The sequence below is a fragment of the Schistocerca cancellata genome, chromosome 3 (assembly GCF_023864275.1).
Source record: "Schistocerca cancellata isolate TAMUIC-IGC-003103 chromosome 3, iqSchCanc2.1, whole genome shotgun sequence".
Lineage (NCBI taxonomy): Eukaryota > Metazoa > Arthropoda > Insecta > Orthoptera > Acrididae > Schistocerca > Schistocerca cancellata.
Genome location: NC_064628.1, coordinates 132,036,143 through 132,063,811, shown reverse-complemented (window position 1 = coordinate 132,063,811; position 27,669 = coordinate 132,036,143). Strand labels below are relative to the sequence as shown.

Sequence of the window (27,669 nt, the reverse complement as noted above, 5' to 3'; positions counted from 1 at the left end):
GAACAGTTATGTCCAGAAGTATATGAGAACAATTAGTATAAGTAGAATCACAGTAATGAGGAACATGTGTACTTAATAATACATGATTGTGGAAAAGAATATGAAATAGTCTTAATGAGTATGACCAATTAATAATAATCTCTTAAAAAAAGTAGTACATGTCTGTTGATGGACACAAGCACTAAAAGTCGATGAAGGATTGTTTCACTGTGTTTTTGTTCCCTTATCATTCAAAGATTGGCACCACATAACTTCAACACTTGCTTAGTGAGGTTGTGTTGTTGCACATGGTTTATGGCAGGGGGGTGCTGGGTGTAGTGTCAGAGGGGCAATGGCATGGCGCAGTTGCTGGCTCTGGCATGGCATGCACATCTCGCTTGCATCCACCATTTGGAGATGCTAGAGCCACTTTCGAAGACCCGTTGGTAGGAGCCGGCTGGCCAGTTGAGCCATGTGTGCAGCCATGTGGTGTCTGTCAGTGCATGCACAGTGGCCTGAGCATCCTGTGACACTGGCTGTGCCCCGGTGCGGTGTATAGCTGGTTTTACCCAGCGGTGGCTCATCAGCGGGGCAGTGGCTCACGGCGAGCCCCAAGGAATGGCTCTAAGCAGGTAGTCAATCAAAGCCGGTGCTGCATGTAGCTCTAAGGCTGCTTGTTAGCCTCTCACACAGCAGAATGGTGGGTTCTTAGCAGGGCCGGCTTTCTCGCTTCATGCAGTGCCCATACTCTTGCAGCTTCCTGTGACTTTTGTGGAATCAGCTGTGGCAGCATGCAAGTTCTATGAATAAAATATCTCATATAATCCACAATCCTTTTCTAAATGACTTGTGCCCTTGTAATTTGTTATAAAGAGACAGAAGTTACATCTAGTAATCCTTAACATGTATTTTACAAAAGACAGTGTCTATAATAATGTGGACATGTGCAGACATCAAGTCAAAAAGATACTATTATTACTATTATGTTAATATATGTAGTAGTGTATCATTACCATCAGGAACTTCAATTATTTACCAAAACTTATGGGCAAAATGAGAGTATTAGTAGAAGACAATACCTGAGTAAATTTAGATTACATACTCGTAATATATCATCATTATCATGAAGATCAATTATTTACAAAAACCTCTGGCTTAATTGAGAAAGTTAGAACAGTACAATGTATGAATAAATTTAGGTTACATACTCATATCATCATCATCATCATCATCATCATCATCATCATCAAGAGCAATTATTTACAAAAACCCTATGTATTAAACGATAATATTAAAACAGTACAATATATAAATTAATTTGGAGTATGTACTCTTAACATGAGTGGTGACAGAAAGATGAGAAAAGAACTTATGCTGTTACTGGGAAGCTGGGATAGGACATGTGTATTGTGACTGTGCAGAAATTCTTACGACAGTGTGATTATATCCAAAGCGATGGAAGAAACGTGGTCAACAGGAAGTGGCTGGTCCACTGAATTAATAAACATGCAATTTTGACATTGAATTAGGCATGCCCTTTCTTAAAGTAAAATGCAAGCTTATCTTAGTGGGCAGATGGTGCTTATTGTAGGATACCTGTAGTAATCTTATCATGTAAATTATGGCTAAAGTTAAATATTGATAAGAATAAAGGAGTGAGTGTCCTGTTCTCCTAAATCCATCTTGGAATCCAATGACACTCCACAGTAAAATGTCGGTGGAAGGAAAAGTGTTCTCATCAGTCTGGGCAAATGTGGTGCCATTATTTTCTTCCTGTATTGTTTAATAAGTTGACAATCTGAAATTTGCAGATGGGCATTAGTAATTGTGCAACTAGAAACAGGTTACCAACAATTCTAATGAATGCAGTTAATTAGCTTATTATGAGACTAGTTATTGTGCTTCTGAGTGAATGTCATGGGGAAATGTGCTTAAGGCAGTTTGTGTAGGATTGGTATCAGCGACAGTCTGTTATTGTCAAACAAGTGATGAGTTTTGAAGAACATGTGCTTGGAGCGCTGCCAGAGCAAAGACAATTAGTGGACAGGGTGTGGCTCTCCACATAGCAGCTAGGCCATCAGCACTTAAACCGTCCATCTATAGCAAACTGTGCGTACTTCAGTCATGGGGGTCATTGGTAAGGATGCGCCAGCACAATTCCAAAGTAATATAAAAAAAGTGTCAGTTCCCGATGCTATGTGCATAAGGAGAAACTGTTCAGTGGCTCCATAGACACAAACCTGTACTAGTAGGAATTAGCCAACCTTCTGCGCGTATTTGTCTACGTCATATTTCCCTGTTTCATTGCCTGAATGCATGGTGATTCCACAGTATTTGTGAGAATTACGTACCGAACAAGGTATGAAATTATTGCCAACGTAGATTAATTATGAGCAGTAAGTGCTGTAACTGTCCTACTGCCTGTGGCAACTCGCCCAGTGATAGAGTTTGGTGTTCAATCTATATTCAAACTAACCAGAGCTAACAACAACAAGTGACTGGATAAGAACATAAAACCTTAAACTCCTAGCAACATTGAAAGAAAGAGAAAGAAAAATCAAGAATAAAAATGCATGAATCTAGTCTAAAAATAACGCTGAAATTACTGAAAAACTGGAATCTAACGTACTGTGTACTCAGATAGGAAAGATGTCACACCTGATGTGTTAAAATTTTTTTGGGGCAAGCAATGGACACTGTTCATTTCCTAAAATGCTTCACATGGGAGACTGATGTAGTCCTATTGACTTGTGGGACTTGATGTATTCCAGTTCCAGCAAATTCTCATGTCCCACCTGTCTGACATGGAATGGTCCATTGTAGATGGACAGTACTTTGTGGCATTTATGTCGGGCCTTATTTGACAGGATTTAACAAGGACATTAAATTTCCTAATGTCTGCCTTTTTGTCCCCGCGTGTTTTCCTGCTGATCACTGCCACTTTTATTGGTTTGAGCGCAATGTCAAGAAGATGCTGATGTTGGTCTTTATCCCTTAGAGGAAAGTTGACAATTTTTCTAATCAGATCTACAGGTTGTTTATTCTCGAGGACCTGAACAGGGGCAAAATCGGTATTGCCTGGTGGTGTTTCATTAATCACGTCCTGGAAATCCGTAAGCATACATCCCAGGTTGCATGCTGTTTTGTGCAGTTTGTACAACATAGATTCCCCAGACCCTCCATAAAGCATTCAGAAGGGTTTGAACTCGGGTGATGTGACAATATGTGGACTGGCTTTACCTTGTGTTTGAGCAATGTTTCCTTCCATAGGTTGGAATGGAATGGTGAACCATTGTCTGTAATCAATTTTCTACATGATCAACTTGAGCCAAGAAGTCCCATTGTAACACATTTGACACTTTTACTGTCATAGCATGTTTCAGTTGTGTCAGAGTGACGAATTTAAAAGTCAGCTCCAGAAATACCAGTATGTGGCTGTACTCTCTTTTGGTGCAAAGGAGGAATCCCATGAGGTCTGCCGTGGCTGTGTGTTTTAAGTTTTTTTTATATAATTGGATACAAGGAGGTGTGCAGGCTCTGGATTTCTGGTATGATTTGCATACTGGAAGTATGCCTCTAATCTGCCTCCCCATGTCATTGAAATGAACAAGGGTTCTCAGCTGAAGAAAGCATTTCCTTCCTCCAAAGTGGCCATAGCTGAGGTGGGTGTACCAAATGACTTGATCAACTAGCTGTTCGGGAATGCACAGCATCCATGTTGCATTATCAGTGTACCCATTGTGGAAAAGAATTCCTTTCCTCAGTAGCAATTACTAGTGCACTTCTGCCTCTCTGCTTTTTTATGATCGCCGTCCTGATGGCAGCGAAAGTCTTTCGCTATTACCTTTTCCTCATTTACACTACTGGCCATTAAAATTGCTACACCACGAAGATGACGTGCTACAGACGCGAAATTTAACCGACAGGAAGAAGATGCTGTGATAAGTAAATGATTAGCTTTTCAGAGCATTCACACAAGGTTGGCGCCGGTGGCAACACCTACAATGTGCTGACATGAGCAAAGTTTCCAACCGATTTCTCATACACAAACAGCAATTCACCGGCGTTGCCTGGTGAAATGTTGTTGTGATGCCTCGTGTAAGGAGGAGAAATGCGTACCATCACGTATCAGATGGATTGTAGCCTATCGCGATTGCGGTTTATCGTATCGCGACATTGCTGCTCGCGTTGGTCGAGATCCAGTGGCTGTTAGCAGAATATGGAATCGGTGGGTTCAGGATGGTAATACGGGACGCCGTGCTGGATCCCAATGGCCTCGTATCATTAGCAGTCGAGATGACAGGCATCTTATCCGCATGGCTGTAATGGATCGTGCAGCCATGTCTCGATCCCTGAGTTTAACAAATTGGTACGTTTGCAAGACAACAACCATCTGCATGAGCAGTTCGACGACGTTTGCAGTAGCATGGACTATCAGCTCGGAGACCATGGCTGCGGTTACCCTTGACACTGCATCACAGACAGGGGCGCCTGCGATGGTGTCCTCAATGACGAACTTGGGTTCACGAATGGCAAAATGTCATTTTTTCGGATGAATCCAGTTTCTGTTTACAGCATCATGATGGTCACATCCATGTTTGGCGACATCGCGGTGAACGCTCATTGGAAGCATCTATTTGTCATTGCCATACTGGTGTATCACCTGGCGTGATGGCATGGGGTGCCATTGGTTACATGTCTCGGTCACTTCTTGTTCGCATTGACGGCACTTTGAATAGTGGACATTACATTTCAGATGTGTTAGGACCCGTGGCTCTACCCTTCATTTGATCCCTGCGAAACTCTACATTTCAGCAGGATAATGCACGACCGCATGTTGCAGGTCCTGTATGGGCCTTTCTGGATACAGCAAATGTTCGACTGCTGTCCTGGCCAGCACATTCTCCAGATCTCTCACCAATTGAAAACGTCTGGTCAATGGTGGCCGAGCAACTGGCTCGTCACAATACATCAGTCACTACTCTTGATGAACTGTGGTATCGTGTTGAAGCTGCATGGGTAGCTGTACCTGTACACGCCATCCAAGCTCTGTTTGACTCGATGCCCAGGTGTATCAAGGCCGTTATTACGGCCAGAGGAGGTTGTTCTGGGTACTGATTTCTCAGGATCTGTGCACCCAAATTGCGAGAAAATGTAATCACGTGTCAGTTCTAGTATAATATATTTGTCAAATGAATACCCGTTTATCATCTGCATTTCTTCTTGGTGTAGCAATTGTAATGGCCAGTAGTGTACCATGTTCTTCATGTAGTAGAGGCTAAAGTGGTCCTCTTCAACATTATTTTTGATGGTTTCTTGTAAGTATATCGGGGCCAAGAAAGGGCATCTGCTATTGTGTTGTCGCTTATTTTTATATGTACAATTTGAAAGGAGTACTCTTGTAACAGTAGCACCTATTGGAAAAGATGTCTGTGGGTGAGTTTTGCTGTCAGCAAAAAATCAAGCGCGTTGTGGTCTGTGTATACTATTGTCTGCCTACCGTAAAGGAAGTATCGGAACTTTTAAAGAGGCCACACCCGACGAGTGCCTCCAACTCTGTAACTGGCTATGCTCACTTTTTGGGAATACCCGACTCCCAAACACCATAGTCTTTCTGATTAATGTCCCATTCTCTTCATACTTCTGGAAAACCATAACACCTAGACTTGATAATAAACTGTCTATTATGACACAAAAGTATCGGCGCATTGATAATGCTTCTTTGAGCACTAAAAACTGACTCTGTGCATCCTGGGTCCATTGCCACGTGGTACTCTTGCCCGTGAGGGTATTGAGGCATGGGCTGCCGAAGGAGGATGTGTGCAGAAGTTTTTGGTAAAAATTAAAGATTCCTAAGTAGCCACACAACTGGCGCTTGTTTTTGGGACGTGGGAATTGGGTAATTGCTGCAATCTTGTTGTGATTGGGAGAAATTCCGTCCCTAGTGATGACGACCCCCTGGAAGTGAACTGGTGTAGTACCAAAACATGACTTTTCAATGTTTACAGTGACCTTGTGGTGTTTGAACACCGAAGTGGTTCTTGGAGCACAAAGTTACAGTCTTCCTATGACATTTCTGCTATCAAAAGGTCATCAGTGTATTTTGTAACTCTCCACTGGAGAAACTCACGGAGGATATTGTGTAGACCGCGAATAAATGCAGGTGACGAGATGTTAAGGCTGAAGCGAAGTGGTCGAAACTGATAGCACTTCCCAAAGGTTTAAAAGGCTGTGTATTTCATGCATTCCCAGTGAGCTCTATTTGCGAGAAGCTGCTGCAGAGGTCACTATATGTAAATATTGATACACCATGAAAGTTCAGCAGCAGTTCCTCAAATTCTTCTGGTCTATCAGTTTTGGTATCAGTAATTGTGTTTAACTGACATGAACCTAACACCAGCCTGATAGAACTGTACCTTCTCTCCACGTCTTTTATTGAGTTGTTGTAGGTGGAAGTGGTGGATTCAATAGCTGTGTCGGCCAACGTACGTGCAATTTTTTTTGCCACTTTGTCCCGGTATATGTGCAGAATGCTGTATGGTACCAAGAAGAATTTGTTGTGAGGTTTTACCTCAAATTTGTACGTGAAGTTTTTAATAGTGCCCAGTTTAGGTAAGAAGGCTTCATTTTATCCGGAAGGATAGCGTGCAACTGTTGCCAGTCCTGGTCGTATGTGTGCTGAGGTGTGTTCAGGTATTGTGTGATTACCTGGTGTAATGCCGATGGATTACTATTGTCTTTGCTGGACTTCTCGGAAGTCTGTGGTGTCAATTCAGGTATGTCATCCATGTGGCACAGTTTTATGCTGTATGTGGACAGCTGTGATTTAATGGCCTGGTCTTCAAGTCGGATTGTGATTTTGTGATCTTTTTTTAGAGTAACAATACCTCTGCCTATGTATTATAAGGGCCAGGTGGTCACATAAGAAATTCATTCCTATGACCATTTGCAATGAGAGAGTAGGTTCCACTAGGAAATTTGCTTCCATTTGATGCCCCTGACAGAGGACAATCTGACAATCACACCTTTGATGTGTGATTTTTTTCATGGCCAATGTGGGTCAAGCTTTGTCCATTTGACACAACCGAAAAGTGCTTTCTGAGATGGCAGTAATGTGGCTGTTGACAATAGTGCATAATTGAACAGAGCCGACTGTGATTGAGATGACGGTATGTATGGAAGGATTACTGTCCTCCTCCCCCTCATCTAGGAGCACATTCTGTATATACTCATAGACGATGAGATTTATTGTCTCCTATTGTTGTTTGATGTGTCGGGAATTATGGGATGGTCTCGCACACCTTTGGCATCATGGGTGGTTGTTGACATTTTCAGAATTCGGGGTCAGGTTAGGACCCTGCAATTCGATTAGCTCACTATTTCGTTCAATAAAGCACTGGCCGTTAGTATCGTTGTTCAGTTGTGGACTTTGTCGCTGGTCATGCCGATTTGTGTTTGTCCTGTCGTCTTGCTGACTTGTGGTTACTACCATTGTTATTGTGGTTTCTGTTGTTGTTGTTGTTGTTGTTGTTGTTGTTGTTGTACTTTAATTATTTTTTGAGTAGTTACCTTGCTGCCCATTGTTTCTGTGTGACGTAGTGTTATCCTGTCCATTATGTTTGTTGCCTTCACTTTTCTTGTGATAATCAATCACCATGACTACTTCTTGTGAGAGGTTCCGGAACATGTCAATATCTTGATGGCAATGCTGTACCAAGGCCTGTTGATAGGTGAAAGGCAGTTTCAATTTTTCCATATTAGTTATTATAGCCTCTTAATGGGAGACTTGTATTGGCAAGTTTCAAGGTCGGAGCACATCATAATCTTGTGTTTATTCATGATTGTTCTGCTGGTAGCCAGTACAGTGCCTCGGACTTTTCTATGAATGACCTGTATGAATTGCAGTCCTCTGCTGTGTGATGCATCTTATCAGCAGCATTCCCATCCATATACATGTACAATGGTGTATAACGGTCAGGACATGGGGAATGCATTGTGGAACTGCCTTTGCTATGTGACTGGGTGTAATAGATCATCCTCTTTGAATGTTGCGAATTTCCTAATAGGTAGGTAGTGCTTGAAGTCAAATCAACATCCACTGATGCATTCTGTAATTGTGCCTGTTGTTGGAAGTGCGTGTTTTCAAGCTGGCCGTGGTTGTGTGATGGCTATGACTTCCCACTGGAATAGTGCTATCGCTGAAATTCACTTGTAGTGCATCTCGAGTATTTGCCATTGGCTGCAGTGAGAGAGCACTTGACAGTGTTTGTTGGGATATGTTTGTGTTCACCGGTGCGGAAGTACAAAGTGACAGTGGTGTATGATTAATTGCTGAGTTGTTGATGCACAGACTTTTGAGTGTTGTTCGTCAGTTCCAAGTCTGTGATCCTACGATCAATTAACTCGAATTTTTGCTTATTGTTTTCTTGATGAGTGGAGATTTGTCAGAAATTTTCTGCTCTCCTGCAGCAAGCCTGTTGTTAATTGCCTTAGATGTCATCGTGACTGTCAAAACTTCAAGTTCACTTTTTGTATGCCAAAAAATGATGATTTTCTAGTAGTGGCTGCATCCACTCTTGCTAGACAGCAACTCCTTTGGCAAAAGTGGCCTTTTGTTTTACTTCCGCACATAGTGTATCTATTTTTTGTATCTGTTTACGTAAGTATCGTTAACAGTGGTAATTTGGGCTTCTATGTTTCTGTCGGCATTTTGTAACTTATCAAATTAAGGCTGGAGTTCTGCTTCAACTGTATTACATTTTTGTGCTTTCTCTAACAGTTCCTGTTTGCATTTTCTTCACGTCTTCTGCCCGTTCTTGTTTGCACATTTCTTGGATGCATTTCCAGAATGCACTCCTTCTGTCATTGTCTGTGTCACGTTGTTCACTGAGCATGGATGGTGAATTTACTCACAATTTTGGTATGCTATGAACAACATGTGAGTGTTGCTCACTGTTTTGTGGCAATTCATATTCAGTATTGTTAGAGACGGAGTTTGAAATTTGCGACTGGACATTCCTAATGATCATACTGTTCTGTTGTTGGGCTTGTACACCTAAGATTTGTACTTCCCCCTTGTTTGAATGACTGTGAGTGGCATCAGTGGCGTCATTTGAAAAATCATACTGTTGTGCGACTGTACTGACTGTGTATTGATTGACACTAATCCTGAAATCTTGTCATCTATAAATTCCGTCTCGCTATTTAATGGCCTGGCCTATACTATCATTCTCCTGAGTGTCTGTGATGGGCATGGCTGCGCGTCATGCGTAACATTGGAACATTGTATCATGGATTATAATATTCAAATGACCCTAATGAAGTAATACTTTCATATACATCTTGTGAACAATGCTGGTGTGCTACCGCACTCACAGATGTGACACAGAGGTCACGAAAACCACCAGTTACTGTAGAAGGTAACATCTATTAAGTAAAAAATACGAAGGCTTCGTAAATATGCGCTAGCTGTGACCAAAATGCGGAACTTCTCATAGTCCACTACATGAATTTCTTCAACTGCTGACTAGTAGAGTGCTGATAAAAACAATTTTAATATAAAAATGAGTATCTTCATATATTTAGCTGAAGATAGCAATGTACTTGTCTAAAAGCAGGGTCGCCAATTATGTGATGTTTCCTCTGAGCTGATCTCATCGTGAGATGATATGCAGATTGTGCACTACGCTAACTCGTAATTGTACAAAGAATCCCCCTGACATGACTCCTATATGCAATATCTGACTTTTAATCTCTTGCCACTGTTGAAGACTCATGCCAGGTTAGGACACAAGCCACACATATAATAAGAATCAGTTTAATAAAAACGCAAAAATAATCCCCCCCCCCCCCCCCCCAAAAAAAAAAAAAAATGACTGGGTTGTGAGAACTGGCAGGTAATTTTAACTGAGAGCCAGAAATACTGAGCAGAATGAAACAAATTTTTATTGGTACTGGGTTTTTACATTAACATCGAAAAAGTATGGTGAAGTGAAGTCTCCTGATTAATTATAGCACAGTAAGCTTAAATAAAAATGACAACTAAATCAAAAGTACTATTTTTTATCAGTTTTCAATACGGATTGGCACCTCTCCTATTACTGACAGAGTGCACAAGACTGTAGTTGGTTTGCCTATCAACGTGAAGGTTATTGACATACAGAAGAAATCTTCACTTTGAGCATAAACTGAACTTCAAATATCGTCCACACTACCTCTTGTGTGCCTATCTTGGCAAGAGCGATTTGAATATGGCCGGTGCTGCAGATATTTACTTTGTGATGTTCTCTGCAACGTCGAAACCACAGCACGTGGTCACCTCGTGGTGTCTGGATGTGGAACAGCGTCTTGTTGCAGCTGTGACTGCCCCATGCAGTTGCGTATGTGCAAAACTAATGTCCGGGCTGAAATATAAAACTTCAGTATCACTCCATTGCAAATACTGGAGAAAAAGCAACTTCTTCTTTTCAAAGCCAAAACACAATTTCTTGATTTCTGTAGCTATCAGAAGGACTTGGCTCTCTGCGCCAGGTCCTTTCCAGTAGTAACAATTTTCTTATGAACTACCCTATCACTGTAATTCCCACTTGCTGTCTGGATGCCCAGCGGCTGTCCAGTCAGTGTTGCTTTCGGGAGGTGCCCATTGTCTGAAGTCACTGGTCTGAGTGCCACACTGATGCCATTTTCAGTATTCACGAAAGGTCCCTCTGCTGAATGACAACGGTTTCGCCTATGTCTGGTATAAGTGTCCAGTGTAGGGGAAGGTCAAACAGACACTTCCACTCAGAAACACTGTGGAACAATGCAGGAAGGACCATGAGATGTTTTATCGCATACTCTACCCCAAGAAATCTGCTTTAGGTAAGCATTCTTTAGTAAACAAACACCAGATAAAATTTGGCGACACATCCATTGTGGCTCGTACAGACGGCTTCTAGGATTGTGTAGTTAAAGAACCCATTGGGAGGGAGGAAAAAATATCACCAATAACACACTAACTAGAAACGGTGGCCTGCAGCTCAGCACAGCGTGAAATCCAACAATTGTGCAGTTAAAGTGGGTGCATTGAATGCCAAGTCAACGTATGCCCATATATGGCAATGCCATGGGCACCAGTGACATCACAGCCAGCAGCTGTTTTATCTAAGGGGTGTACCAGCAACCCAATGGCAGTCACACCACATGACAATGATCAAGGAGTGCTTGACTGAAAAGTGGAAAAATTTTAATCAGTTGACATGGCTGGAAACCCGAGAACGTTTTATTCAATGTTAGCGCCGCAAGACTCTACATTCTTACAGTGCATATACCTGGTTTCCTTGATCTGATCAACAGCTTTCAGGATGTCATTTGAGAAAAGTGCAGTTTGGTTTTGCATGGTCAGTGTTTCAAAATCCATACTCACTGGTATGGAGGACGTCATTCTCTTCGAGATACTTCATTATGTTTGAGTTCATATGTTTTAGGATTCTGCAACAGGTGGATGTCAGTGAGATTGAGATTGGACACTAGGTTTGGGGATCACTTCTGTTAATCTTTTTGTAGATGGATGTGACCTGTGCTTTTTACCAATCACTGAACACAAATTTTTGTTTAAGAGATATAGGTATATTAGGGTAAAAGTGAGATCTAACTCGGCCACAAATTGTGTATAGAATTTGACAGGGGTGCCAGAGCCTTGTTTAATTTTAGCTGTTTCTCAATGCCACTGCCACTAATATCCTTGTCACCCGTCTTTGCAGTGGTGTGAGAAGTAAATTGGGATGCTAAATTTTTATATTTTTTTAGAAAACGAACATTTTAAAATGGAGTTCAGTATTTATGATTTTGCTTTTCTGCCCTTGATTCCAGTTCTTTTGTCATCCACAAGAGTTTGGATATTAACTTTGGTGCGACTTACTGCCTTTACGTATGACTGGAATTTCTTTGGGTTCTGTAAGAACTTCTTGATAAGATTCTATTGAAATTCTGCAATGCATTTGTCATTGTGTCTTATATGAAATCTACAGGCATAATTAGGACATGGTCCATGGCACATCAGCATGTGGATTATCCTGTCTGATGAAATTAAACTACTCATTTTTGGATGTTCTTTAATGACTGGTAGGATGCTATCACTTTCCACTCTTTATGGGTACTCCCACAGATTCATCGCCATTCGTCCACCGTGCATGCTTATGGCAATCTACTAATTGTTGTCTCTAAAACAGAGCTGCTGTACTCTTTTGCTCTCTCTGAACTTGAAAATTCCTATTAACCCCTCAAATTAATATTTTTTTTCAGATTATGTTCCAAAAAATAATATTTTTTATTAGCAAAAAACATCCTATGATTAATGACATTATGTATAGACATACAAAGACAGCTTTTAAAACTCAAAATAATGAATAACAAAATTTTGAAAACCACCAGTAATAAAATCCATAGTATGCTCGTGCACTGGAACAACTAAACCTTGAAGTCATTTGTCATTTTTTTAGTTTCTGTGTAGCTGTGAAATCTAACTATGTATTTCACAAGTTTCCTGTGAACATAAACCTTGGAGAAGCTGGCTATAGCACAATGGATGTATTTATCTCATACCAGTGGTGACTACTTGTCATTCAACTGATGAAATATTGTCACTTTCAGTCTGTAATGAAATAATATCATGTTCTTCTTCACTTCCTGACCCACTAAATTAACTATCAGTGCTGAAAGAGATATAAGAGGGGTTTTGTTTTTTTGTAGGCCTTTTAGTAAGTTGCCTGAGTATACTCTAGATTTTACATTTCTGTACAAATAATAAAAACAAGAAAACTCGAGATTTTAAGTTAAGGGATTAACTGCAATGACCAGAGTTGCCACAAGTTCTGGAAATCAGAGAATTTCAAACGTATGAGCGAAATCAGGGAAATTTGGGAAAAAAAGCACTGAAAAATCTCGTTTTCATCTCAGTAGATGAAATGGTTTGTTCATGAGATGTCAAGCATCGTCATTGGCTTTCCTGCTCCCTCATTCTTACTGCTTCTCCCCTTCCTACCACTCCCCTCAGCTTGCAGCCAGCACTGCCACCACTTCTTGCCAGTAGCCTAATAGCTTCTGTTGAGATTCAGGGAGGCTTGCATCACCTGTAGGCATCTATGGTATCTTAAGGAGGTTGCCAGAAGTTGTCTCTTTGCTTCAAAAAATGTTGCAAGTGTAGCTAGAATGAGGTACAGTACTTCTTGATCTGCCTTACACAGGTATTAAAGTTTCTTTTCAGTTTCCACTTTTATAGGTGACATAATCGAGTTGGACGTTATGTGAACTGTTCTTTCAGGCTGTTCATTTTATTGATATGGTGTTATCTGATTAGTATTTATTTTGTGCACTTTTGTGAGTTTGGAACCCCAGGGAATCTTAACATCTCTGCTTCCAAAATTATCTTTGCTTACTGGCAAAACTGTACCTTTTTCCATTGCACTCATTCAGGATAAACTGCTCTTCGCATGCATCTGTTTACTGCCTAAAACTTTGTATCTTGTTAATGGATCCCCTAATATTATATCTCCTCTTAAAAAAATCTTCATTTTCCCTGTACTGTCTTATATTTTCTTTGATTTCTTTAACTTCAGTGCTGTGGTATATGGTTGTTAGAACATGGCATTCATTGTGAATTCCTTCCCACTCTTATTGTGGAAACACTGCAAAAATGGTGGACATTTCCACCAATTGGGGCTTCTTGTGTTCAGAAGTTAACTATGCCTTGAAAATAGAGCAGGAAATCATTGCCAAAAATGGCATCGAAATTGTGGTCATGCTTTCAAACCACTTCAGATGTGAACTGGTATTTGCTTCTGTCTATTTACACTTCCAAATTTTGCGAACCCATTACGTAAATTACCTTTCTTCCCAATCCAATTAGTCTACGAAGTGGAAATTTTAACTCTTGACAGTGAGTAGGTTTAATGAACAAAACACTTACTTGTTGTCCTGCATCAGTGCTAAAGTGAGTCCTGCCTCTCTGATTGGATTTGCTTTGTAGAAGTGAAATGAGGGGCAGTGGCAGAACTGCACACAGTCGCATTTCCTGTATTCGTGCCCTTATGATAATCTTGGAAACCTATTTGGTTAGCTGACTGATGCTGTAGAGACAGACAGTTTACCCTAGTGTCCAATCTTCTTAAATCAGGCACATGCTGATGGCCTTGTGACCTGGGCATTTGAAATGAGTGCGGTGCCTTTTGGAATGAATGCACATCTAGAGGGGGCTTAACGCGGTGGAATATTGTACAAATTGTTGGAACTCCTCATGTAGAAACGAGTCGTACAGCCTCCTTTAGTGTGCTCAGCAAAGCAGACTTCACTTCAGCACCTACCTATGGGTCAGTCCTGCACACAAATACATTTAGAAAGCAGACCTCTGCTTTGCTGAGTAGGCACTTATTCCTTTCGTTTCTTTCCCTTATTACATATGTATGACTTGACAAATGCTTATTTAATTACTAAAGCGCTTTAAATCCTGTCCAGATTTTTGGCGTAGGGTGGAAAGTTTATTGCTATAGTAGCTAACACTATGGATATCTCTCTATTTATCTGTCAGCCCTTTTACAAGGACCAAATGGCTTGGTATTTCTAAGCCCTTCCATGGAATTTGTGAGCAGGAGACACTCTTAACAACTTCAAGTTGACTACTCCTACCATCACTTTGCCACTCCATATGGATGGCTTCCCTACATTTGTTAAATTTTTTATGAAAGTGTGGACATTTTTGCCTGATTTACCCACAAAGGTTGGAACCAGCATTGCAACATCAGTTTAAGGCCAGGATGGAACTGGTTGTGGGAACTCTGGAAATGGGGAAATGAAGCTAGCTGCGGGCGCAGTACTGCTTTGTGGCATCGCATTTACTGATGCCTCATTCACTCACCTTTGCAGATCTTCATTCTCCACTCAGAGATGATCCAACCTTGTCTGCATTGCAGGAACTGTCTCCAGCTGTCCCTAAGACCCGGTGGTGGACATCCCTATAAACTTTACACATCAAAACAAACAAAAAAATTCGATGGCAGTTCTCCGTGATGTCTCTAATGGCATCAAATGCTGACAGCGTCTTATCCCTAAAAGAAAAACTTGCGATGTACATTTGTCGATTGATGAATGGCATTGCACCATCGGGCAGTAACATGACGATGGCACCCAACGCCACTGTGGCACTCAGTCATCTTACTCATGACGTGACCCTGTGTGAAGGCAGTGATGAGGTCAGATGGCCTCGTGCAGCTTCAGCAGTGGTGGCAGGTCTGGGAAGATTGCAATGGGCAGCTAGCACTGACTGCACTAAGCACTTGTCTATTACAACACAGCATGGAGCCAAAGGGACCTGCATAATGGTTTCACATCACCACTCATGGCTTAGCAATTTGTATGCAGCACCTCAAAAGCCAAAAAATAAAAAGGGGGGGGGGGGGGGTGAATTCAGCGTCCTGCTCCTGACGCCAGTTTTTACACCCCTTTACCCCTTTGGGCATGTAGTCAGGATTAGAAAGTAGTGCGGGCTTGGAATTAATATATGGCCTTCGAGTTTAAAGAAACTATGTTAGTTTATTCGTTCATTGCATGACAAGGATTGTCAGCGGGTCTGAGAGGAAGCGAAAGGAATGGAGCCCTTTAGTGTCTGCTCTAGGTGGATACTCAGAACAGAAGAGGGAAGCATTTTTCGGTTGTGGCTCCAAGAGCCCTCAGTCTCATGAGCCTTCTGATCCTGCTGCGTGATTTGATTGGAAAGACAGCTTGACTGACATTGATTCGGCCTATTCCAGCATTAACCAGTTGATTGTTTTTGCATCAGCTCAAAGGCGACGGACCAAAAGATGGACTCTTTGTAAAAATAAAAATTACTCATGGTCTAGGCCTGGGGGCCACCTTGTACATTAAAGTGCAAGGCAACATATCTGCTGCACATGACTTGTCTGATTGAATACCCAAATATGCCTGTGCAACAAGCACCTTTCAGCTGTAACTGATGTTGCCCTTATACTGAAAGTTCTAGTGAGTGTGCACAGAGTGAAAGGACCAATCAATCAAATGTTGTATATCGCACTTTCATTGAAAGGTAGCATGTTGGTGTAACAGATACTTGTACAGAGAACCATTGTGATCTGTTTGCCAACGTGAAGAGACGTATTGCTATACATTTTAGCTATGACATGGGTGCTTTGACGTACTGAAGTGGGGGCTGAGTCACTGAAAACTGGTAGTGTAAATACTTGTCATAAAATGACTGTACAGCTGCAGCAGATGTTTTAATCATGATCTTTTTAAAGGCATTATCACCTTGTTGATAAGAGGCTTCATCGGGGAGAGGTTAAATGTTGTCTATGTTAACAAAATACATCACACCTCTGATATCTTCCTCAATGGAGCTCTGTTACCATAACAATTTAGCACATCCTAACCTGTCAGCTGAGTGTTGTGTATTGCATTGTGGCTCTGAGTATGGAGAGATGGAGAAGATTTCAGATGGGAGGAGCAAAACAGAAATAGAAATGCACTGTTTGCTACATAGAAGAGTTATAGCAAAAGTTTTAGTAAATCCAAGTGTTCAGTATCCTGACATTTAACTCAGGATACGGGCAGTGGCAGAAGATCCAGTCATTATACTACATTTCCATACGGAAAGCTGTATCCAGTACAGAGTATTATCATTAAAATAAATAAATAAGTAAATAAAGCTGTCATCATTCTGAAGATAGGTTTGAACACCGGAGTGCTTTACTAGACATAGTACTGTTGGAGACAGTATGCTGTTGACTTTCTCTGATCTTCAAACTGACTTACCTACCCAGTTATAGGTGTAATGGTAAAGTGCTAGACTATGGATCCAAAGGTCTTGAGTTTGATCCTAAGTCAGTCCTAGGATTTTTATCTGCCTTTTATCATCATCTTTCACCTCAGGCAGTCTTTGTTGATGTGAAAAATGCCAAGTTAAAACACGATTCAGGGTCCATACAAAATTGGAATGCCTGTAGCTTCATTCCCATTGCTGCACACCTTAAACACACCTTAAACCTTCCAGTTGCTCTTTCTACTTTTAGGTTGACAGGCAGTACAACTTTTCTTGAATTTCTTGTGTTGTTCTTTTTAGATGTCAATTTTCTTGTTCCCACTACCAAAATTTAATACTCTTGCCCCATATGTTGTTCGTGACTGTGATTCCATTAATGTAAAGTTTTCGATTTTTTAAAATTATGGGGAGACAGTATGGCTGCCCAGCAATTCTCTTCAGGAAGTGAAATTCCAGTATTTCCAATAGGTATTTAAAATTAAAGAAAATCGTTTGTAGCTTTCAGAAATGTTGTACTTCATTTAAAACAACATTGTGATTTATATTTCAGTGATTTGTGCTTAAGATCCAGGCATCAGCCAATGGTAGCTCTTTGTCAAGGCCCACACAGTTGCTGTGTTGCCTATTTTATAGATTCATGCAAACAGTGGCGGATTTAAAAATTTCATGAATACTGTTTGTAGTCTGTTGAGTTGATTCAATAAAGCTGAAGCCTCGTTTCACACAAGTGGTTTTTCAAACGTATTATTGGCAACATGTGTGAGGGCATTGATAGTACCCTCCGAGTTTTCATATAAACTTACACACGCTTCCTCTCTTGCTGACCAACGTGTTTTTGATAAACTTTTTACCGGTTTGCTTCCTGGTTTCGTGAAAGAAAGAAGTTTATTCCAGCGCTGTGTAGAAGCAGAGAAAAAATTATAAAGGTTTTGCACTACATTGAAAAATGAACATGCTTACTGACAACAGCTTGCAGTACTAGTGCCTACTAAATTCAAAGAATGTGCTGCACAAGCCACATAATATGCTTTTGGATTTCGTTCTTTAATGCATGCCTGCAAACTAGTGTAGGTTCCTGACCTATTGCTTGCATTGTCATATGACTGGCCTCTACAGTCAGTAATATCAATGGAATTTGTGGACAGGACTTTTAGTATGGCCTCAGCCAAGTTTTCGGACTTGTGTCCCCGGTTTGGTAAAAATAGAGGGAACATTCAACAGGTTCACCATTCTTGTCCACATATTTTAATATGAAAGATAATTGATGAACATGTGAAATGTCTGCAGTAGAGACGACTATTATAGAGAAATATTTGACCTATTTTATTTCACTTATGATATTTCTTTTTATTCAATCAGAAAGAAGCTCTTTATTTCAACACAGATTGTTGAAGAAAGATAACTTGTATGTCACTGTCCTGGATTTCCATATTGTTCAATGTGCTCTGCGAGAAATTGATCAAACTCGGCTATAAGTTCAAGAGACATCATAAATTGACCATTATGTAATGAATGGGATCTTTCAACATGCCCATGTAGGGGAAGTCCATGACTTATTAACTTCTTCACTAAGGCAAACATCCTTTTCAACATACTGTGCCAGTACATTTTTTCTGTCTCAACATATGACTCGAAATTGTTATCTATTGTTCTAAGTGACTTTTATCTTGTTTAGTGTGGTAACTCGGAATTTTTGTGTTTAAGTGAATTCTCATGATGAGATAAAATATTACAAATATTTTTTTCATATAAGAGAATGTTGATTGTTGATTCATTGACACACTTTTATGCACATTCATCACTAACGAGGTTATTTCTTTTTGCAATGTCTGACTCGACACTTAGTTTTTCGTGAAACTTGAAATCGGGAACAATTTGCTTTTCTTCACTTCTTTTACAACAGCTGCAGTGCTAGAAGTATCATATGTACTACTTGAACTCTTAAGTCGAACCAGCAACATTTTTTGTGAAAAATTATCTACTCTGCCAAGCATTTCTAGAACATTGGTTTCCCGTTCTCGCCTTTCCTTCAATAATTTCTGAAATGCCGCCCCACTTAATTTTGCACGATTGCTTTTGTCACTGTTATTCACATTAAGGTACTTACAAAATTGTCAACCAATACTCAAAACAAGAGAAAAGAATTTGTAAAAGGAAAGAAAGAAAGATCGTACTACACCGCACATGAGCACAAAGCTTTTTGCTTTAAACACTGAACACGAGCACAAATATTTTTCCTTTGAACATCGAGCGATGAACTGACCAACTCTGATTACTTGACGTAACTGTGCTATGAAAGAACGACAATGCAGAATAATTTAATTCCATTGTTGCCTGTTTCTCTGTTGCCAGCACACCTGCCAGCTGGAATTTGTCTCGTAAAGAAAACGAGACAGTCTCTTTTTTGGCTTCTGTTTCCTACTTTCTGAATATTCCGGACACTGTCTTTCTAATTTAAAAAGCAAATAATTTTTGTAGTTTCTTGTAGTGAGGTGTGCTGGATTGAATCTTATCCTTTATAACATTGTAGCAGTTTCTGTGGGCAGAGAAGACAGACTACAAACTTTAAGTACTCTTGTTGGCAGTTGATGTGGTGTGTTGTAGATTGTGTGAACAATGCTGTTATGTCTGCACGCAAATGCACCCTTTGTTTCAACATAAAATAAAAATAACCTTTCCTCGAAGAAAGAAAGCTTAGTTAAAAAGTTTAATATAAAATTTGCAATGCCATGTACTATTCGATTGCACAGAGTGGGAACTCTAATATCATGCAGGCTGCAGCACAATAAATGAGACAAACAAAAGTTGGTTTCTTCTTCTTTTTTACCAAAAAAAAAGTAACTAAGTAATCAAAATGTAAAAGATTCCTTGTATCAACATGTTTTGTTAAATGGGTGTCATTAAATCAAGCTCAGATATTAAAGACCACAGAGCTTTCGCATTAATTACAGTGATGGAGGGTTGACTTTATACTTCCCCATAATTTCTACAAGAAATTTAAGTAGAGTCGGGTTTTACATACTAAGGCCCTCGCATGTTACAGTATTTAAGAAACTGCTGATTAGTTTATCAATCACAGCTTTTCAGAGGTCCCAGTATTTTCATGGGGAAAATATGGTAGAGTTAGGTAGAAGCCGACAACATTCTCGGAATTATAATGTTTCAAACATTATATTGTAGATTGCCATCCTGACAGCTTACTTCAAAATATTTTGAACAATCATGAAGATGATGCCAGACAGAAACCCAATGCTAAATTTCCATCCAACCACCAAGTAAACTGTATATTTCCAACGTCTATTGTCAAATTTCGTTCTTGAGGCTTATTTAAACTAGCAATTTGTTTGACCATATTAAAATTTTTGTTGTTTATAAGTGCAGTTATTTTAAAATGTAAAAGGTTAGAGTGTGTACAGAGCAAAAAATGCCAACCCGCTTAATGTGCCACCCCCCTAGGCCCGTGCCTCGTGGGCATATATTTAAATCCACCACTGTGTGCATAGGTGACAGCTTACATGGCAATGTAGGAAGTGGGAGGGAGGGGGGGGGGGGGTAGCTGCGTAGTAGCTGATAAAGTAAGATCACACAAAACTGAAGTGAAATTTGAAATCACACACACATACATTTAGTTTAGCATTTGCTCCCTAACCCTGTCATCAGTCATTAACTTCACTATTTTTACAGTGACATTACTGCCAGCCAACTTTTTTAGCAACTTGTACTCCCTAATTCAGATGATGTAGTTACTAAGGACTCCGGCGCATTGCTCATTGAAAGGTGAAAGAAATTGCCTGGAAATGCGAAATGAACAGCTGTTCACAGGGTCTGCTGTTAAATCCAGAGACCACTTTTTTAGCATCTGCTCTGAAATTCTCACCAATGTGTGATATCATTTAAATTTTTAGAATGTATTATGTGAGAATAATGGTGTTGAAGTATAATGTATTTGTACTTAAGTAACATGCTTTAGAGTCTATGTAAGAGATGACCATTTGGACATCATAAAAAAAGACCATTTCAGCATCATTTATGAAATAAATATAACATTTTGGTTTTTCTGTAAAGCATACAAAGTAGTCTAGACATATGACTTTAAATTTTTCAGAAGTATGTGAGCTCTTGTTTTCCTAACCCTTATCAAATCTGAGAGTGTCTCCACAATAAGGGCATTGTGAATGGTATTTTTATATTCTCTGTGTAATATGCCAGTATCGATTCTTCGTAATTGCTGCTATGTCTTCTATGATTATTAAAGACATCTCACTTACATTTCTTTTTTGACAGATCACCTCACCATCATCAGAAAATGATCCATATGATCGAAAGACGGTGCTGTTTTCACGAATTCCGCCTCTGCTGCGCACGCCAGATAGTCGAAGTTCACGCCTAGCAGCTCAAGCACCAGACACGCCATCATCTGCGGAGCCATTCACACATTTTGAAAGTCCAGTTCAGGATACCTCAGCTCTTGAGAGACTGATTCAGGGTAGTGATTTAGAATCCATTCCTGATGGAACTGTAGTACTTGATTCACAGATAAATTTAAGAAATTTTCATGGGTTGAATCAGTCCAACACGAGAATGGAACCAGTGGAGGCTTTAACAACAAATGAAGACGTTGTTCGTCCTTACACTGCACATTCTCCACCTCATTTAACACCAGAAGAGCCTTCTAAAGCTTCAGCACTTCATTGTTCAACCCAGTGTTTGACGTCGATGCAATCTTTGCCTCCAGTGCTTGCAACTCCAGTGGCTCCCACCACAGTTTCAGACCCTGCTCCACAGCCAACCTCCATTGTATCTCCAACATCAGCCATAGGAAAACCAGTCTCTGCAATCAGTTCTGTTACACCTAAAGAAAATAAGGGTAAATTTGGAATAATTGGCCATGATTTGGACAATGTAGATTCAAGAATAGGGCGTGATGAAGCTGTATCCAGTAAATTGTCTACTGCTGCAGCTGTTCCTTCTAGTTTGCAACTAGGAAACACAGGCAAAGTAGCACCAGTTTCTCTTGCAATGGATGTATGGGTTGGTTTAAATAGCAATGGAACTATGCCACCAAAAAAACCATGTGTCACATTCACACTAGACACGGAAAGTAACTCATGTTGGTCTAAACCCGTCAGTCTGCAAGGGCATGTGGATGTAAGTTCAGCAGAGGCAAGTGGACGTCGCCGTATTTCCATTGCTCTTACTTTGGACTTTGAAGGATCTGAGGCTCCACAGACAAGGTAAGTCTGCAGAGATATTTGTACTGACAGTAATTAGCTTTTAGTTCCTCATCTTCTGTTTACAAGATGTAGAAAAAATTATGTCACTTGCTGTGGCTTAGCATTTATGCAACATATGTAATATCTGAAAATAATAATAAGTTGCTGAATGCTCAACATTGTCACTTATTTTACTATAGTATGAAATCAAAATAATTTGATATTTAAACATAAAAGCACAGTATACAAATTACAAAGTAAAATCTTCTGTATCCATTATAATATTAAGCTTTATAACAAAAATTTTGGTTAGTTTTCCCTCAAGAAGGAAAAATAAATAAATTCTTCATTGAATCCACCTTAAGTGAGTGATGTAGAGCTGTCTGTGAGAGAAAATGATCATCTTAAATGCACTTCACAGTATCTAATAGAGGACTCCAGTTTCCAAAACATTCTGCAGAATATGATATACTAAATTTGGACTTGCATGTCATCCAGACTATTGCCAGTAAACCTGAAAGCAGTGGATTCAACATTAATTTCAGTCATTTTCCATTATTTTTAAGTAGCAACCTGTAGCCACATGACCCTGCACTTTTTTCACATAGTAAGTCATTTGTGTTTGGCTGTAATTTCTCCAGACTTTCCAAAGTTTGTCTGGTACGTACATACAACCATGGTCTGGGAATGTCATGTGCTTTGACAAAGATGTTACAGGGGTTAGGAGGATGACAGAAGATGACCATGAATGGTGTGGGTAGGATATCAGGGAGAAATCTCATTTCAGGGCTTGATTTGGGAAACTCGAACCCTTGACAGAGTGTTATATTAAGGCAGCCAAGATCTCGGGAGGGGTGGGGGGCATTTCTGAGCTTTTTGGAAGTGAGAGGTTTTCATTCACAGGATAGGAGAAAGGAACTGTGTGGGAGATTTGTTTGTGAATAAGATATAGTGTGGTTTTGGGTGAGACAAGCCTGAGATTTTTGTTGGGGTTGAGGGTTTCAGTAGTGAAGCAGATATGTTTGTCTCTGATTTATAAGCTGTAAGAAAGGAGTATTTGATGTGGAAGGAAAGGTAGCTGTCAGTGTGTAGATATTGTTTTGTATATACTGCACTTTGGATGTTAGCTTCTGTGAGCTGGAGGTCAATGGCAAGAAAGGTGGGTTAGTAGAACCAGGTGAATTTGAGTTGAGGAAAATGAGTTAAGCTGTTGCACAAAGTGGAGGAACTCTTTTTGATCATTAGTGCAGACTACAAAGATGTTATTTAATATTTAGTTTTTTAAGATGTCTTCTTCCTTGCAGCCCATGAAAGTGCTTGCATAGGATGGAGCAATTTGTTTCCCAATGTAATCCCCTTGATTTGTTTGTAGGACTGACCTTCAAAGGTAAAATGTTTATGGGTAAGAATGAAGTTGGCTAGGACAACAATAAATTACATTTTAGGAATACATGCTGATGGGTATTGGGAGGAGTTGTGTTGTAGGGCAAAGGTCCTTTTAATTACATGTGGATGTTTGTGTTGAGAAATATTGCATTGATAGTCACGGGGGTTCGGATGGGAGAGGAGTGGGAATGGATCTGACAAGGGAACATCCCCATCGCACCCCCCTCAGATTTAGTTATAAGTTGGCACAATGGATAGGCCTTGAAAAACTAAACACAGATCAATCGAGAAAACAGGAAGAAGTTGTGTGGAACTATGACAAAATAAGCAAAATATACAAACTGGGTCGTCCATGCGTAAGATAGGCAACATTACGGGCAACGTGAGGCGAGGAACGCCGTGGTCCCGTGGTTAGCGTGAACAGCTGCGGAACAAGAGGTCCTTGGTTCAAATCTGCCCTCCACTGAAAATTTTGCTTTCTTTATTTTCGCAAAGTTATGATCTGTCCGTTCGTTCATTGACGTCTCTGTTCACTGTAATAAGTTTAGTGTCTGTGTTTTGCGACCGCACCGCAAAACCGTGTGATTAGTTGACGAAAGGACGTGCCTCTCCAATGGGAACCGAAAACATTTGATCGCAAGGTCATAGGTCAACCGATTCCTCCACAGGAAAACACGTCTGATATTTTGTATATGACACTGGTGACGGCATATGCGTCACATGACAGGAATATGTTGTCGACCCACCTAACTTGTACACTTGGCGAATGGCTAAAATGATTCTTCTACCTTGCCCGATTTAGGTTTTCTTGTAGATGTGATAATCACTCCCAAAAAAAGTGATGAAAACATAAGAGTTTTTCACATAAACTGAAAATAAAAAGTTAAAATTTTCGGTCGAGGGAAGATTTGAACCAAGGACCTCTCGTTCCGCAGCTGTTCACTCTAACCATGGGACCACGGAGCTCCTCGCCTCACATTGCCCTTAATATTGCCTATCTTACGCATGGACGACCCGGTTTGTATATTTTGCTTATTTTTTCATAGTTCCACACAACTTCTTCCTGTTTTCTCGATCGATCTGTGTTCAGTTTTTCAAGGCTTATCCACTGTGCCAACTTACAAGTAAATCTGAGGGGGGTGCGATGGGGATGTTCCCTTGTGAGATGTTACAGGAAGTGGTTGGTATATTAGGTGTAGGATGGAAAGCTCTTTGTGATGATTGGGGGGTTCTGGTCAGCCAACAACATTACGGGCAACGTGAGGCGAGGAACGCCGTGGTCCCGTGGTTAGCGTGAACAGCTGCGGAACGAGAGGTCCTTGGTTCAAATCTGCCCTCCACTGAAAATTTTGCTTTCTTTATTTTCGCAAAGTTATGATCTGTCCGTTCGTTCATTGACGTCTCTGTTCACTGTAATAAGTTTAGTGTCTGTGTTTTGCGACCGCACCACAAAACCGTGTGATTAGTTGACGAAAGGACGTGCCTCTCCAATGGGAACCGAAAACATTTGATCGCAAGGTCATAGGTCAACCGATTCCTCCACAGGAAAACACGTCTGATATTTTGTATACGACACTGGTGACGGCATATGCGTCACATGACAGGAATATGTTGTCGACCCACCTAACTTGTACACTTGGCGAATGGCTAAAATGATTCTTCTACCTTGCCCGATTTAGGTTTTCTTGTAGATGTGATAATCACTCCCAAAAAAAGTGATGAAAACATAAGAGTTTTTCACATAAACTGAAAATAAAAAGTTAAAATTTTCGGTCGAGGGAAGATTTGAACCAAGGACCTCTCGTTCCGCAGCTGTTCACTCTAACCACGGGACCACGGAGCTCCTCGCCTCACATTGCCCTTAATATTGCCTATCTTACGCATGGACGACCCGGTTTGTATATTTTGCTTATTTTTTCATAGTTCCACACAACTTCTTCCTGTTTTCTCGATCAATCTGTGTTCAGTTTTTCAAGGCTTATCCACTGTGCCAACTTACAACTAAATCTGAGGGGGATGCGATGGGGATGTTCCCTTGTGAGATGTTACAGGAAGTGGTTGGTATATTAGGTGTAGGATGGAAAACTCTTTGTGATGATTGGGGGGTTCTGGTCAGCCAAGGTTGAAATGCACACAGTGGCGACTTTGAAACCAGTTTCTATGTGGTGGCCAACATGTAGCTTGCAGCAACGTTAATCTGCATCCACACTCTGCAAACCACTGTGTAGTGCGTAGCAGAGTGTACACCTCATTGTACCAATTATTAGTGTTTCTCCTCGTTCCATCACATATCGAGCATTGGAAGAATAATGGTTCAAATGCCTCTTTTTGTTCTGTAATTAACCTACTCTTGTCCTCACAATCCCTGTTTGAACCATAACTAGGGGTTGTGGTATTTCCCTAGAATCATCATTTACAGCCAGTTCTTGAAACTTTGTAAGTAGCCTTTTTTGGAATAGTTTTCATCTATCTCCAAGAGCCTATCAGTTCACTTTCTCCTGTATCTCTGTGATGCTCTCCCATCAGTCAAACAAACCAGCAGCCATTTGTGCTGTCCTTGTCTGTGTACATTCAACAGTACCTGTTAGTTCTATTTGGTTCAGGGCCCACACACTGGTGCAATATTCTAGAATGGGTCACACAAGTGATTTGTAAGCAGTCTTGTATGTAGACTGATCGCATTTCCCCAGTATTCTACCAATACACTGAAACTATCACATGCTTTACCTACGACTGAGCCCATTTGATAATTCCATTTCAAATCCCTGCAAAATGTTACATTCAGGTATTTGTACTAATTGGTGTAATCCCAACAGTGACTCATTGATAGTATACTATGTTTGTTCATTTTGTGAAGCGCACAGTCTTACAATGTTGAACTTTTAAAGCAAGTTGTCAGTCTATACATCACTTTGCAATTTTATTAAGATCTGATGTAATACTCTTTCAGACAGTGCTTCATTATAGATCGTGGCACCATCTGCAAAATGTCTGAGATTACTATTAATATTTTCTCAAGGTCATTAATGTACAGCATGAGCAGCAAGGCTCCCAACACACTTACCTGGGACACAGCTGAAGTTACTGCTACATCTGACGAGGACTCTCCATCCAAGATAACATACTGTGTCCTCCCTAGCAAAAAGTCCTCAATCCAGTCACAAATTTCTCTTGTTATCCATGCGAGTGTAGTTTTGACAATAAGTGTAGATGTGGTACTGAGTCAAATACTTTAAGGAAATCAAGAAATGCTGCATCTACCTGACTGCCTTGCTCCAAAGTTTTCAATATGTCATGTGAGAAAAATGTAAGTTCGGATTCAGAAGATCGATATTTTCGGAGGTGGGTGGCATGGAGAAAACCATTCTGTCTGAGGTACCTCATTATGTTGGAGCTCAGAATATGTTCTAATGTTGTTGTTGTTGTTATGATCTTCAGTCCTGAGACTGGTTTGATGCAGCTCTCCATGCTACTCTATCCTGTGCAAGCTGCTTCATCTCCCAGTACCTACTGCAACCTACATCCTTCTGAATCTGCTTAGTGTATTCATCTCTTGGTCTCCCTCTACGATTTTTACCCTCCACGCTGCCCTCCAATACTAAATTGGTGATCCCTTGATGCCTCAGAACATGTCCTACCAACCGATCCCTTCTTCTGGTCAAGTTGTGCCACAAACTTCTCTTCTCCCCAATCCTATTCAATACTTCCTCATTAGTTATGTGATCTACCCGTCTAATCTTCAGCATTCTTCTGTAGCACCACATTTCGAAAGCTTCTATTCTCTTCTTGTCCAAACTATTTATCGTCCATGTTTCGATTCCATACATGGCTACACTCCATACAAATACTTTCAGAAACGACTTCCTGACACTTAAATCTATACTCGATGTTAACAAATTTCTCTTCTTCAGAAACGCTTTCCTTGCCATTGCCAGTCTACATTTTATATCCTCTCTACTTCGACCATCGTCAGTTATTTTGCTCCCCAAATAGCAGAACTCCTTTACTACTTTAAGTGTCTCATTTCCTAATCTAATTCCCTCAGCATCACCTGACTTAATTCGACTACATTCCATTATCCTTGTTTTGCTTTTGTTGATGTTCATCTTATATCCTCCTTTCAAGACACTGTCCACTCCATTCAACTGCTCTTCCAAATCCTTTGCTGTCTCTGACAGAATTACAATGTCATCGGTGAACCTTAAAGTTTTTATTTCTTCTCCATGGATTTTAATACCTACTCCGAATTTTTCTTTTGTTTCCTTTACTGCTTGCTCAATATAC

The 27,669-nt window shown here is 40.4% G+C and overlaps 1 protein-coding gene across 3 annotated transcripts in view; it reads left to right on the top strand.

The window, feature by feature from the left end:
• The window catches only part of LOC126174750 (breast cancer type 1 susceptibility protein homolog), a 278,180-nt gene that overhangs the window by 120,731 nt on the left and 129,780 nt on the right, over window positions 1-27,669 (top strand). For all 3 annotated transcript variants that reach the window (XM_049921072.1, XM_049921071.1, XM_049921069.1), the window contains exon 6: window positions 21,071-22,020. In XM_049921072.1, the coding sequence (XP_049777029.1) occupies window positions 21,071-22,020 (950 nt within the window). The remainder of the gene's footprint in view (window positions 1-21,070; window positions 22,021-27,669) is intronic.